This window comes from Rhinoderma darwinii, chromosome 9, assembly GCF_050947455.1.
Source record: "Rhinoderma darwinii isolate aRhiDar2 chromosome 9, aRhiDar2.hap1, whole genome shotgun sequence".
NCBI lineage: Eukaryota > Metazoa > Chordata > Amphibia > Anura > Rhinodermatidae > Rhinoderma > Rhinoderma darwinii.
In genome coordinates this window covers 57,415,396-57,430,528 of record NC_134695.1, presented here as the reverse complement: position 1 = coordinate 57,430,528, position 15,133 = coordinate 57,415,396, and the positions used below count along the sequence as shown (strand labels likewise).

At 37.4% G+C, this 15,133-nt stretch overlaps 1 protein-coding gene across 6 annotated transcripts in view; it reads left to right on the top strand.

The window, feature by feature from the left end:
• The window catches only part of PAX6 (paired box 6), a 30,080-nt gene extending 15,289 nt beyond the window's left edge, over positions 1–14,791 (top strand). For 2 of the 6 annotated variants that reach the window (XM_075837746.1, XM_075837745.1), the window contains exons 6-14: positions 226–267; positions 360–575; positions 911–1,076; positions 8,894–9,052; positions 9,348–9,430; positions 10,309–10,459; positions 11,563–11,678; positions 14,033–14,183; positions 14,512–14,791. In XM_075837746.1, coding sequence (XP_075693861.1) covers positions 226–267; positions 360–575; positions 911–1,076; positions 8,894–9,052; positions 9,348–9,430; positions 10,309–10,459; positions 11,563–11,678; positions 14,033–14,183; positions 14,512–14,597 — 1,170 coding nt within the window. In that variant the 3' untranslated portion in view covers positions 14,598–14,791. The remainder of the gene's footprint in view (positions 1–225; positions 268–359; positions 576–910; positions 1,077–8,893; positions 9,053–9,347; positions 9,431–10,308; positions 10,460–11,562; positions 11,679–14,032; positions 14,184–14,511) is intronic. The other 4 variants (XM_075837747.1, XM_075837748.1, XM_075837749.1 and 1 more) reach the window with 4 other exon arrangements.
• The last annotated feature ends 342 nt before the right edge of the window (positions 14,792–15,133 follow it).

The window sequence follows — 15,133 nt, the reverse complement described above, 5'->3', positions numbered from 1 at the left end:
GTAGGTCAATTTATATGTTTTGGCTCTGATTAAACCCAAGTTATTCTTATACCATAGAATTCATTGGAGGAATAGGTAGATTTAAATAGGAAATTAATAATATTTTAAAATGTTTTCTAATATTTAGACGCAGAGTTTCTAGGGCCACAAATGTAATTTAAAAAACAAACAAAAAGGAACAGACATAAGTTCTCATACCATTGAAGGTATATTTTTGTATTATAGAGCCATGCAGATGCAAAAGTGCCAGTGCTGGATAGTCAAAACGTAAGCTTGTCATTGTTTAATGCCTACTATAAAATTGTACTATTGTCTTGAAATTATTAATAATGTGATTTGTTGTTTGTTTCTCCGTACAGGTGTCTAACGGTTGTGTGAGTAAGATTTTAGGGAGATATTACGAGACTGGATCCATCAGACCTAGAGCCATCGGGGGAAGCAAGCCTAGGGTGGCCACTCCAGAGGTGGTCAGCAAAATAGCCCAGTATAAGAGAGAGTGCCCCTCCATCTTTGCGTGGGAAATACGAGACAGGCTACTGTCGGAAGGCGTCTGCACCAACGATAACATCCCTAGTGTAAGTCAACAGTTTTCAATGGCGATGCACTCAATACGTCTTATAGGCTTAGGTTGGGGATATACCCACTGAACTACATCACATACATTAGAAGGAGAGATAGAACGTACTGAGCGTCTTAAATAATGACTCGCGTCCTTACGTCACCTTAATATTGGAAATGTATTGATAGATTCTTAAAGGCAAAATTCTATATTTCTAATTATCATCCGAGACAATTCATTCAGACCCCTATGGTATGGAGATCATAGACTGAACATACAGCCAACACTAAGATAATTATCACATCCATGACCAGTATAGAGCCAATAACCTCATTCCTATTTGTCCTGCAGGTATCGTCAATAAACAGAGTATTGCGCAACCTGGCTAGCGAGAAGCAACAGATGGGCGCAGATGGCATGTATGACAAGCTGAGGATGCTGAACGGACAGACAGGGACTTGGGGGACCCGGCCTGGTTGGTATCCGGGTACATCAGTGCCAGGCCAGCCTACACAAGGTAAATATTTATGGATGTTTAATATTGAACAGGGGTTGTAGACGTGATGCTCTGTGGATGTTATAATGCAGAATATGTTAATTATATTAGAATTAATCTACTGGTTAGTGAGGTCTCATTTTCCCAGAATGACTATAAATGTTTATTGCAGGTTTCTTTAAGTTGTTTCTTCTCTATTGTAGTAATCTTACTCCTTTGAGAGTATATAAATGACTTAGATGGTAGTTTATAATGGATCATCACTTACGTTATTCTCATGAGCGTGTATAGACGTAAGTTATTTGAGGGGTTAATTATGCATTATAATTTTTTGCAAAGATTTGCACGAGCTTAGTCTTGGTTGTGCTATCGACATGCTGTGTTTTGGAGGTACTATATAGGTCATTGGTGTAGTATCGTTGTTGTAGCATTTACAAACTACTGATCATTCTGTATTTTCAAGCCATCTTGCTATTCCGTTGATTATATGTGGCAGAGGAGTTTGTCAGATGTAGCAGAGCTGAGTTGGATTTATAACATACGGTGATATCATATCTGCAAGAAACCCTTCTATATTATTTGACCTCTAAAATTTCTCGCAACACGACAATTCAGCTCTGCTACATCTGCATTTCTAAGGCAGTTGTTTCACGGTTGAATGTTGATTTTGTCAGATAGGAATCACGAGTATGGGAATGGAGATAGATGACGGGCTTATTCCCAAGGCTCATATGGAATTTAATTGGTTCGTAATAATCCTTAGCCGATATTTCGTAGATGTGGCGCAGTATTGTCTTGACGCATTATTCCAGACAAGGTAGCAGAACAGGACCCCGTACAAGGAATATGCCCAGTATCTGCCACAATAGATGTTTCTGTCACACACAAGAATTAGTTATGGGAAGAAGAATTCTGTGGTGATGTAATTGCTCATTAGAGATCGTTTTGTTTCTCATTAAGGAGACATGAATAAAGCGTCTAGTTGGAGGGGCAGCTGTAGAAATGTTTCACAGGAGACCCTTGGACACGATACGTCTCCGCTTGCCAATTAAAAAAACAATATAAAAAGAAGGGGGCTAAGATGGGAAAGTGGGGCTCCCCCTGTATCCTGATTAGTCCCATCACTGCTGATCCTTATATTATGTGTCACTTAATGTTCCTTCCCATCACCATGAATGGGGCTGCCGGGTCCCTCCATCGCATGGTCAGGAGATCATCTAAGGTCGTTGGACCAACTTTAGAATCTTCTTAAAACGAACATTCTAGAACCATTATCATTAACGAAGTTATAATTTATTGATACTTTTTTTTAAAAAAGAGTGATAAATCTGTGATTGGCCAAATACAATGCAATTGATTGTAGATATAAATGCTGCATTGTTGGACTTTCACACATCCAAATGTAGCAGAGCAGTGTTTGTCATTTGGCACAATTGATCGTTACTTAATGTCACTATTGGTATTTGTTAGCACTTTTTTTGCAAATGAACTTCATCCTGATAAAAATATTAAAAAAAAAACTTTTTAGTACATGGCTAGAATACAATTAGCTTTGTCTAGTACTACTTTTAAGTACAATACATTATAAATGTCCAATTTATTATGTAAAAATGAAGCAGTGTGTATATGAAAATAGATTTCCTGGGAGATCTGTTCCCGTAAGTTATGGATATTGATATGTATAATTACACAGATAGTTATAAGAGAGATATAGATATGAGACAGATAGATATGAGAGATGGATAGATAGATAGATAGATAGATAGATAGATAGATAGATAGATAGATAGATAGATAGATAGATAGATAGATAGATAGATAGATAGATATGAGACAGATAGATATGAGAGATGGATAGATAGATAGATAGATAGATAGATAGATAGATAGATAGATAGATAGATAGATAGATAGATAGATAGATAGATAGATAATGAGAGACAGATTAGACAGACAGACAGACAGACAGACAGACAGACAGATAGATAGATAGATAGATAGATAGATAGACAGATTAGATAGATATGAAAGAGATAGATATGGGAGGTAGATGATAGATACAGATAGAAAGATATGAGAAAAAGATCATAAGATGGACAGATAGACATTTAGATAGATATGGCTACGTGTGTAATTTTTTAAATTTATATATATATATATATATATATATATATATATATATATATATATATATATATATAAATCCTCCATTAGATTAGATTTGATTTCAGTTAATTATGAAGCCAGATAGTTAGAAATATATTTGTGTAATTTTTACATATGTATGTATATATATATATATATATATATTTATTTTTTTTCCAATATTTTTAATATGTCAATTAACTAATATGAGTTGTTATAAGTTAATTATATAGAAGTTAGTTAGTCCTCGCTGGTCCAAATAGTAATATCTCTCTATATTCCCACACTATCCCTATACATACATATATTTATATGCTGTATCCACCCCTCAGTGAATACTGTCTCTTTAAGAAGGAAATAATATCTACACTCAGTGCCCTGAGAATATGAATGAGTCTCCCGTACGCTCCTCTCTCTTTCTGGCTGTTCTGCTTTCCTTGCTCGGAGATGTTGCTGCTCCATAAGAGGCCATTACTGAGGAAGCATAAGGCAGGCCGAGGCCTCGCAGGGCACAAATATGTTCCCAATATTAACAACACCCTGAACACAGAGATCTCCATAATAGACATAAAAGAGGCCGCTCAGTCCGGGGAGAGAATTACGCAGCCATTTACTGACGACTGAGACACTTTTGTAACTTTACCCCCTCAGATAAGACTATAAAGCTCCTGTTTAGGATTCAGCCATTTTCCCGCCAGTACACAGGGCGCCATGTTGTGTTCTCCCTGGAAGCTGCTGAGTTACTGTCTGATGGTACTGCCTTTCCGCCTCACTGATTAAGACACTAAGAAACCCAGGAATGAGTCTTATTTCCCAGAGTCTTTCTCTGTTGTGTCTTCTTCCAAGGAGTAAATCCCATACATGACACACACACAGGCCGGCGCGTCAGCTGCTCCGGCTGTGGGATAATAGTGGAGCGCAGTCACTCGAGTCTCTTTCTATGGATTATCCTGAGCAGTCCATTCACTCCCTGACTCCTTTCTATAGATGTCTTAAACCAGATATCTTAATTGAGTGTCACGTATATGTAACTCTATATGACTGAGCACTGGAGGGGGTGACATGTGAGCACTAGATAAGGCCGGGGCTTTACGACAACATGTCGCATGGAGGTCTATATTAGTGTCTCTTGCGACAAGTCACATGCGATTCTACGGTTACTTGGCATGTGATTATAGTCACACTGTTGTTGTTTTAACACTTCCATGTGCGACAAATCAATTGAGATTTTCAGATTATTTAAGGGTAAAAATAAAAAGTTGTGTGACTTTTTGAAATCCCATCAAGAAAAAAACCAGACACGCATGTACATCGCACCTATGTGCAGCTCGTACGGCTCCTAAGGCTGACGGTGCTTGACGTTTACCCCCGGCTTTACCTCTCTTCATGCACAATGTGATGTCTATAGGACTATACTGCTGCCCACTGCTTTACCCATGTAATATATAAATGCATAGATATATTTCACACACATGTAGTGTCGATAGCATTTAATGAACTCAATATGTGTGGTTATAATATATAGTTATCCTTAATAAGAAAAAAATCGTTAATGATAGAGATATTAGATATGATAGATAGATAGATAGATAGATAGATAGATAGATAGATAGATAGATAGATAGATAGATAGATAGATAGATAGATAGATAGATAGATAGATAGATAGATAGATATGAGATAGATAGATATGAGATAGATAGATATGAGATAGATAGATAGATAGATAGATAGATAGATAGATAGATAGATAGATAGATAGATAGATAGATAGATAGATAGATACTATATATATATATTTATATATATATATATATGTATATATATGATAAACAGTAGTAAGATAGGTAGATACAGTATATATAGATTATAGAAACATACAGTAGATAGGAAGATATTAGAAACAGTAGATAGAAAGATATATATATATATATATATATATATATATATATATATATGAAGATACATAGATATTAGATAGATAGATATTACATAAATTGATTGTTATATGATATGTATATATATATATATATATATATATATATATATATATATACCCACACACACATATATATATATATTTAAGATAAATAGATACAAAGATATTAGAATAGATAATTGATGGAGATATAAACATTGGATAGATATTAGAAAGATTGATTGATAGATATATGATAAATAGACAGATACATAGATATTAGACATGAGAGAGATAGAAGTAATTAATGCACTTAAATTATAGGCAGAAGCAAAAGGGAGTATTGGAGTTCATGTGAAATGCAGGAAAGTAATATACAGTATATAAGTGGCTCTCAGCAATAATAAGTGCATGTATAAGTTTGCAAATGTTCTTGTGTATTGTCTGTGTCTTCTTGAACCCTTAGGGCTATATAGTTTGTGCTAAAATATTATCATAAGGAATTGTGTCATGTGACATACTCAGCTCTGCTAAATCTGTATACAGGCATCTGCTCACTTCTCACACCGATCATAGCGGTTCATATACCAAGATATATGCTCCTGCATTTACAAGGTGTGTGAGCATATATATACTGTACAGATGTAGCAGAGCTGAGTTTGTTTTGTAGTATAAATCATGGTAACATTATGTATTATATGTGGTTGTCCAGATAAACCTAGTGCGCTGTCCTATTACCATGCACAAAATAACAAGGATAAATGACAGACTCAGCTCTAATACATCGGTATGTCGCCAGTCTTCCTCTTACCACTGTGTAATTCAAAGGCATAGAAGTAGCTCATAAAGCTGCTACGGGGCCCTTAAGAATAGGGGGGCCCCAGGACAAATTAGTCCTATCCTCCTTTCTTATGTAATCTGTGATTCTCTACTTCAAGAGCTGGGGAAGGGCAACAAGTGTTGGCCCATCACGTCTCAAGAGGTTAGGGTGTGATGGCATAAACCACACCAGTAGGGGCTCCTTTTTGTGGTTTTTGTTATGGAGTCCCCTCTTGTGCCACAGGTATAATGTGTTGTATTATTGTTCTGTGAACTGCATATGGTAACTCTAAACCAAAAGTCTATCCTTTCCCCAATTAAAGTGAAGTTGAATATACACTCTATTGTTCTCCGATAGCAGCCATTGCAGGTCGAGGAGGATCTGTCTGAAGTGTTCTTCAACAGGATAACCTATAAGAAGTGTAGTAAAATGCCTGCCCCCATGATAACTAGATCTTACACATCTCCAGTTCGGGAAACCTTAGCATCCTCTTTTAGATTCTAGTCTATTGTAGGATATCACGTTTCCACTTGTGCCAGCTGGTGGCAATTTGTGACGCGACACGTTCCAGCACACATGGGCCTCTAAAGTACCCGCACATGTGGTGGGCAGTAGAATACCCAAAACCGATATATAATGTATAACCATCTCCTTGTAGATCCGCACTAACCCTATGTAAGGAGTAGATCAGGACACAAAAAGATCGGTTTTATGTTTTATTTCAACGGCCAAATTTACTTGTGTGATTGAGACATTTTTGATTTTAAATTTTTCTACTTGGTACTGAACAAGTAATTTGCAATAAACAGTTCTCAGAAAATGTTATAGAACTGCGTAAAAGTAATGAAAAAAAATTATAGCAAAAAAAAGCACAAATACAAACTTTTTTTTTCCGGCATTATTTATGGTGTAGCGAGTGTTTTTGGACTTATAAAGAAATGTCGCCCCAAGATAAAACTACGAGGGGGGTAGTTTTCTTTCCTGATCACACAGAACACAAACACACTTCAGACATTAGTAGCAGAACATTTAAGAAGCTACACATCAGATTCTATGAGTAAATAGATGGACACTCGTGTGTTAATATGTGAGTTGAAGTTTATCTAATCTTAACTGAGTACTTTTCCGCCTTTTTTCTTTTTTGCTGCTGAGTAAATAGCTGGAGTGTATGGAGTTATCCCATTGACACATTTAGGTGTTTTGTTTTTTTCTTCTGGTCCTATAGAAAGTTACAAAAAAATCCTATATAGCTTTGAGTAGGCCAGGCTTGAGGACAGTGATTAATGATCGCTGCGCCTAAAGGTTAACATACTTGCCTAACAGTCTGTTGACTGGACCCCTTGTGATACAATGTAGATCACTGCGAGATTCAAGAGAATCCTTTTGTTCTACGTCCCGATTGTGTCCTCAAAATTCTACCCACGGAAGTTTGCCAATCCCCCTAGCCTGAGTGTTTAATAGTTTCTCTTACTCTGCTGCCATTGTGCACGGTTGAAAAGCAGCTCCAATTCTATTCATGTGTTGGTGGTCATCTCAATAGGTCTACAAACGTCCATATGGTCCTCACTGTAGATGAATCCCTAGATTTAAATGGAAGGGAATGTTGGGGTTTTAAAACATTTCAAAGTGTTTGAAAAGAACCCACCAGATTCTGTCACAATTCTCTTAACCCTTTGAAGGCAACACTATTGTGTTAGGATATTCCTCTGATGTTAATTCCCACAATATTTAATTACAGAAGGTACAAATTCTTTCAAGGAATAAGGGTCAATATTTTTTTGCTTCTTTTATTTGGCGGAATAAAACAAATTGAAAAAAATCTGAAATCCCCCAATACTCATTCATGTATTTATAAATTACTTATGGATCATTACACCACTATAAATAAAAAAATTAAAAAAAAAAAAGAAGTTAAGTACTAAAGGAAAATACATGAATAATAATAATAAAAAAGACAAAAATGAAATCAAATGTTAGTGTGGATTAGGCATTAAAGGTTTATGAGTAACCTAGGCTGAAATCCTTTGACATTTTCCCATTTGTCTACTAGACACTCAGTATATTAAATACAGGTGTGAATATTTTTGAATTTTTTTTTTGTCTAAGGCAACGCCATTAAGTTCTACGCTTACCATAAATATTATAAAGTTACCATATGTTACTGAAGTCACTACATTATCTTGTAAAAAATTCTACAGTATTTTTTAAAGAAATCTCACTTTTCTTGTGCGCCATATTACAAAGAATGGACAGTCCCTTTATCTAAATATAAAATTCAATTTTCTGCAATTATAGGCTGTTCTTACTGATGATATAATTACAACTGTTCACTGTAATAGGTGTCAGGGAATTGCACACTCGTACAATGGTTGAATAAAATTGTAGAACAATGCGCGCACTTCTAAATTCAGAACCTTTAAACATGAAATTGACTGCGGAATTCAAATATATATATAAAAAAAAAAAGAAAAAAGAAAACTAGATAAATATTTCTTTTAGAGATTTCAAGCTTCATTTGAGTTCTTAATCACATTTTATGCAAACCTATCAACATTTAATTGATTAAATTGCTAAGTATAGATAATCTTGGAGAAGAAGTGTTAACAGGGCTAAATTCTTCTTACCTGACTCAAAACATATTTTTATCTTAATTTTTATACATTTCCATTTTGCCAATTAAATTTGCTTTCTTTACTTTTTATGAAACTGATAATACATTTTGAAATATTAAGTCCACTTTGAAGTTGAATAAGTGATTGCTTAGGGAGTAAAATTATTTGGCAAATGCTCATCTGTCCTGTAACGAATAAAAAAAATGTAGATTATTACATTTTTGAAGACAAATATTTGCATTTTTTTTTCTTTTCATTAAAACGTACTGAAACTGTTAGTGTTCTATTGGATAGTGAATGGTGTAGACCATTTCTTGAGTTTAACTTGCCCCCTCTATTCTAGAAGGATGCCCACAGCAAGAAGGAGGTGCAGAAAACACCAACTCCATCAGTTCTAACGGTGAAGACTCAGATGAAGCACAAATGAGGCTTCAATTGAAACGAAAACTTCAAAGGAACAGAACTTCATTTACCCAGGAACAAATAGAGGCTTTAGAAAAAGGTACAGGTCATTGTGTCATCCATGTAGGGTATAAAAAAAATTTTTAAAAAAATAAATGTAAAAATTTTAAAAAAAGTTAAATACAATCTCCGTTTTTTAAAAAGGCTGGTTATATAAGCAAAATATACTAAGATCTAATGACCATGTACACAGTCACTCCTCTCTCGGCGGAGAAGGAAAAAAACAGTAGAACAAGGGCCACAAGAGCTCATCCTCTAATTGGAGAAGTTTAACAGCTTTGATAATGAAACCTGTGCATTACTCTTAAGTAACCTGTTCATTTATATGCTTGCAGAATTTGAACGAACCCATTATCCTGATGTGTTTGCCAGAGAAAGATTAGCTGCCAAAATAGATTTGCCAGAAGCTAGGATACAGGTAACTGTTACTATGTAATTAAATAAGATGTTTGACCTCCGGTGTAAAATGCATCACATTTATGTTCAAGCACAGTACACACATGCAGACACGTGGGGGCCCTCTGAATGTATAGTTGTATTTATAGATCCTACACAACGCACTGTAGAGAATGAGAAGCCTTGTGTAACCAATAAGGACGTCTTACATATTCAATAAATAGTTGCATGTTCTCAAAAAGTTCAAGAGCTAAATATTTTAAAGCCTATTTTGAGACCTCCACCCCTTAAAGGTGTTTTTCCATGAGAGACATTTATGACATATCCACAGGATATGTCATAAATATCAGATTGATGTGGGTCTCACCTCTGGTAACAGCACCTATCTCTAGAATGGGGCCCCCTAATCCCCATTCTGCCACTCTGTGTTGCGGCAGAAGCAGGTGAATTCCGACCATGACTTAGGAAACAGCGTAGCTCACTGAGCTACGCTGTTTCCGTAGGTCCCATAGAACTGAATGGTAGTTACAGAAACAGCGTAGCTCGCATGCTACACTGCTTCCGTATCTGCCATTCATTACTATGGGAGCTACAGAAACAGCGTTGCTCGGCGAGCTAAGCTGTTTTTGTAACTCCCGACCATATAGTCAGGAAGTGGCCGGGGAGGCAGAGGGAGCAGAAAAAGTTAGAACTGGGTTTAGTGGGCCTCATTCTAGAGATAGGTGCGGGTCCCAGAGGTAGGACCCGCATCAATCTGACATTTATGACATATCCCGTGGATATGTCATAAATGTTTCTGATGGGAAAACCCCTTTAATGTATGAACAGTGGATGCATTTTACTATGTTGACTAAGTAAGATGATCGATCGATCACTCAATGGGTCTCCTTACACCACCAGGTATGGTTTTCAAATCGACGAGCAAAATGGAGAAGAGAAGAAAAGTTACGAAACCAGAGACGGCAAGCCAGTAACACACCGAGTCACATTCCTATCAGCAGTAGTTTCAGCACCAGTGTCTACCAGCCAATCCCACAACCAAGTACTCCAGGTCAGTACATGGACTACAGCAATTTCAAGCGTTTACTCAAAGTGGATTTATCATACCGGCTGAAATATTGTAAAACTTTGCTTTCAAATTTCAACTTCGATATGATTCCCTAAATTATTAAAATCGGGAATATGAGAGAGTTCTTCCCAGTTCAGTCTCTTGAAATCTCGAAAAGCCACATTGGTTTAAGCAATTGGTAAATAATAAAAATATTTTTTTAAATTTAACCCATTCTCAATGGCAATAAATTTACCTTTGCACAGTCTACCTAGCAGATGGGCAACCTAAAACTATAGCACAATTGAGACTAATGGTTTGGGTTAATATAGCAGATAACAAGAATTCTAACACCTAATGTAACAAGTTTGTGTAGACTTTGGGAGACAAAGACCAAGACTTCCCAAGGAAACAGTGGTAATAATATCACTAATGGGAGAAGAGGCAGGACTACCTCTTCCACCCGTTGTTCCTACATATTATATGCATTATGATAACTATGTTTAAATGGGTTGTACCAGAATAAAAAATGATTACTTATCCACAAGATAGGTGATCATTTTTGATCGCTGGGGGCCCCACACATCGTTAGGATGGGCGTACTGAACACCCTGTTCCACCTCACTGCTTGACTGCAGTGAGGACATTGAATGGAGAAGCAGTCGTCTATGGGAATGACTAACACAGCTAAGTATAGCTGCTTGACTGCTGGTCCATTCAAGCTCCTCCTCAATGCTGGGCACACAGTGAGAAGGAACGGGGGTTCGGGACTCCTGTTCTCATGATCGGTAGGGGTTCCATCAGTCGGGCCCCCAGCAACCAGACAATTATCACCTATTCTGTGGATAGGTGATAACTTTTGATTCCGGAAATACCCCTTTTATGGCATTAAATAAAGGGAACATATTGTTTCTATATCATTGCCATCAGACCGGATCCTGGTCAGTGACGGCCTAGTTCATGTTTGGAAAGCACCTACAATAGACTGTGCAGTTGTAAAAATTGTTGATCAATATATGACAGGGGAAATGTGATGACGTGAGGAGAATACCTGCAAGAAGAAGCCATAAGTACATTATAACAACATGTTTCTTTCTCCCCCGCAGTATCGTCATTCACAACAGGTTCTATGTTGGGAAGAACAGATTCAGCTCTTACAAACACGTACAGTGCGCTGCCACCTATGCCTAGCTTCACCATGTCGAATAACCTTCCTATGCAAGTGAGTATCCTCATGTGCTTTATTGATAGGCAAGAGCCAATATATAATTAGAAATCATTTAGAAGAGTTCATAATAATAATAATAATAATAATAATAATAATACTATTCACAAACTATGAATTGAAGCAAAAATAGGTTATAACATAGAGACGACCGGGAGTTACCACTAGTGGGAATTATTGCGATTATAACTAGTCATATTTTTTGGGCATACAATGTATCGTGCTAATATACGTGGCTTATTTTATTCAACACATCCTCTTAATATAATGAGATAAAAAAAATTCAGAACCGTTTGTTCCCAAAAATATTCTAATTTGAAGTCCTAATTAGATTTCCCGTTCTCTTTGCAAAGCCTGAAAGCCAGAATTGACATAGCTTCTTACCCCCGTTACAATAAGAATTTACAACATAGGCCCGTCCCAGGGTCTGTATTACGCCCGCCACGCCAGAACCCCACACAGTTCTACTGACCCGAACTTCGATCACCATAGAGTTCCCTGATCAAGACATAAAGGAGCAAAACGAAAATATTTTTAGGGTTAGGCATCCTGTACGGGGCTGTTGGAAGATAGATTAATGGAATTTTATGATGCATACTACATAACATAAATTTACCTGCCACCTGTGCCCTTCTCAATTAGCCTCAGGAACAATATGAACTGTATTATTTCTTTAATGTAATAGTTGAAAGAAAGATTATTCCCGTCGTCATAATTTCAAAACTCGACCATGCTTAAAGGGGTTGTCTGGAATAAAAAAAAAAAAAAAAAGGTCTATTTTTTTCTCCAGTGCCACACTAATCCATAGACTGTGTCTACTATTGCAGCTCATACCCTTTTGAAGTGAATGGGGCTGAGCTGCAATACTGGACACAGCCTATGTGCAAGAGTGGCACTGTCTCTGGGGGAAAAAAAAAGCAAACATTTTCTAATTCCAGAAAACCATTTTACTTGTATTGGTTTGGTTACAGGAGCATTGTTGATTCTTTTTTCATGGGTTCATAGGGTTACTGTATTGGAATACTATATTTCATTTTGGCTTGGGATAAATGGGCACAGGCTTTGGAAAGACACGCGAAAGCCCCACATATACTCTGCAATATATTGATAGGCCTGTCACATTTTATGGTAACCATATGCCTAGGTCATACTAAACAGAATTTAAATCAATCATTGGTCAATTGTCTGACAACCGTAGTGCCAATCTTACCTTTTCGATTCAGACCCATTTGATAACGGAAAGAAAACAACTTCCCTTAAGAGCCTTTAGGTTGTATAAGATTAGGAAAAACATGGCTGCCTACTACAAGAAGGAGCGCCACCTTAGGCCTCATGCACACAACCGTAGCCATGTGCACAGCCGTGATTTTCGGGTCGGCCGGCAGCGGACTGTCAGCCACAAGCCGCCCGCAAATCGCGAGCCATGTACATGGCCGCGGCCATTATTTTCAATGAGCCCGGACCGCAGAACACGGCCGTAATAAGACATGTCCGTTCTTTCTGCGGTGCGGGCTCCCGGGCCGTGCACGGACCGTAAAAACTACGGTCGTGTGCATGGCCCCATAGAAATGAATGGGGCCGCAATTCTCCCGTGGGTTTTCGGGGAATTGCGGCCGCAAAAGCACGTTCGTGTGCATGGGGCCTTAGTGCCTGGTTTGCAGCTCAGCCCGATTCAAGTGGATGATACAGAGCTGCAGTACCACACACAGCCTATGGACAAGAGTGGCACTAATTCTGGAAGAAAGCAGCCATCTTTTTTTAATCTCATACAATCTTTCTAAATTTGCAGATAGTTTCTGACCACTAATTGAATAGATGTGTGCCTGATTTGGTCACACATTAAAGCAGATATTTTTACACCTGATGACATCTATTGATGGCATCTATAGGTCTCTATTCTCTCCGAGCGATAGAATGCTTAACTTGGTAAGCATAATAGTAATAGTTTAAAACATTTCATCCACTGTCCTTTTAGATAGAATCAGAAATAATTAGGTTTTACAAAACTTTACTTATGGGTGTTTACATTTATGTCGGGCTGTGCACAACTTCTACCAGTACTTTCTTTCTTGTTGTCCTTTTATTGCAGTTTGATCTCCTATACATGAGGTGCATGCCCCTACAATATGATGTTCCGCATTTGAACTGTAGGTAAACGCCATTTCCCTAAATAAACAACTACAGTGCGAAATGTAGTTTACCTACAGATGCAATAGTCTATGTAGGCACAAACACACAGACACACTTACATTTTTGCACTGGGCAGATGTTGGATACAGGAGGTGCAGTGATTGTGTTTATACATCACAGATAGCACTGAGCAGTAATATTGCTTTTCTTTCTTCTTCCAGCCCCCTGTACCCAGCCAGACCTCCTCCTACTCATGCATGCTGCCCACAAGTCCATCAGTGAATGGGCGGAGCTATGATACATACACACCTCCCCACATGCAGACACACATGAACAGCCAATCAATGGGCACCTCTGGTACAACTTCTACAGGTAGGCATTCCATTATTTTCCACCCTCTCTCTCACTCCTCATACACAGCCACTCCTGAATGGGATAGACACACATTCATACACCAAGCAGCGTCTGCACCTGTGCAGCCCTTCTGTCCAAAAAATTTGTGGATAATTAAAAAGTAGATTAAAAAAAAAACGGAAATCACACTCTGTAGACCATGCATGCTCAAAATCAAGCCCTGCATCTTAATGATAATTCCAATGAATGTCCTAAAACCACAGAGTGCATGAGATGTGGATTGTGATGTAAAAAAACAACATAAAATAACGTGAAATTATAATTCAAACTTTTTGGTTTCTTTTAGGTCTCATTTCCCCTGGAGTGTCAGTCCCAGTACAAGTACCCGGCAGTGAACCTGACATGTCTCAGTACTGGCCAAGACTACAGTAAAAATCGTGTTAATTTAACCAATGACTTTATGGAGAACAGTTGGATGTTCAGCAGTATTTTATAAAAAAAACAAAACTGAGAACTGTCTTGGGATATAATAAAAAAAAGACTTCTCTGCACAGCAACTGTGTACCGATAATATTGGGAAGGACTGCACAAATGGACATTTGCACATTCAGAGCATTATATCATTTGGATCAAATCTTCATTTTGATATCCAAACTTTTATCCATTTGATGTACTCTTTGTAAACTGACTTTGTTATATAATGACGAACAGAACAACACAGGCTGGGTGGAAGAATCTGCTCTCCGATAGTCATAATTGTTTGTTTTTTTAAATGGAAGCCATGATCAAGCCACGAATATAAAGAATTATCAAGATATATCGATGCCCAGAGTTTGTCCAAGGACACTCTACATTTGTATCGACTTTCCTCGGGCCAGTTGCCGAAAACAAAAAATTCTATTTAAGAGACCTTCACCCTCCTTATATTCCCTCCGTTCATAGGTAATCCCCAAAGGTTGACGTTTAAT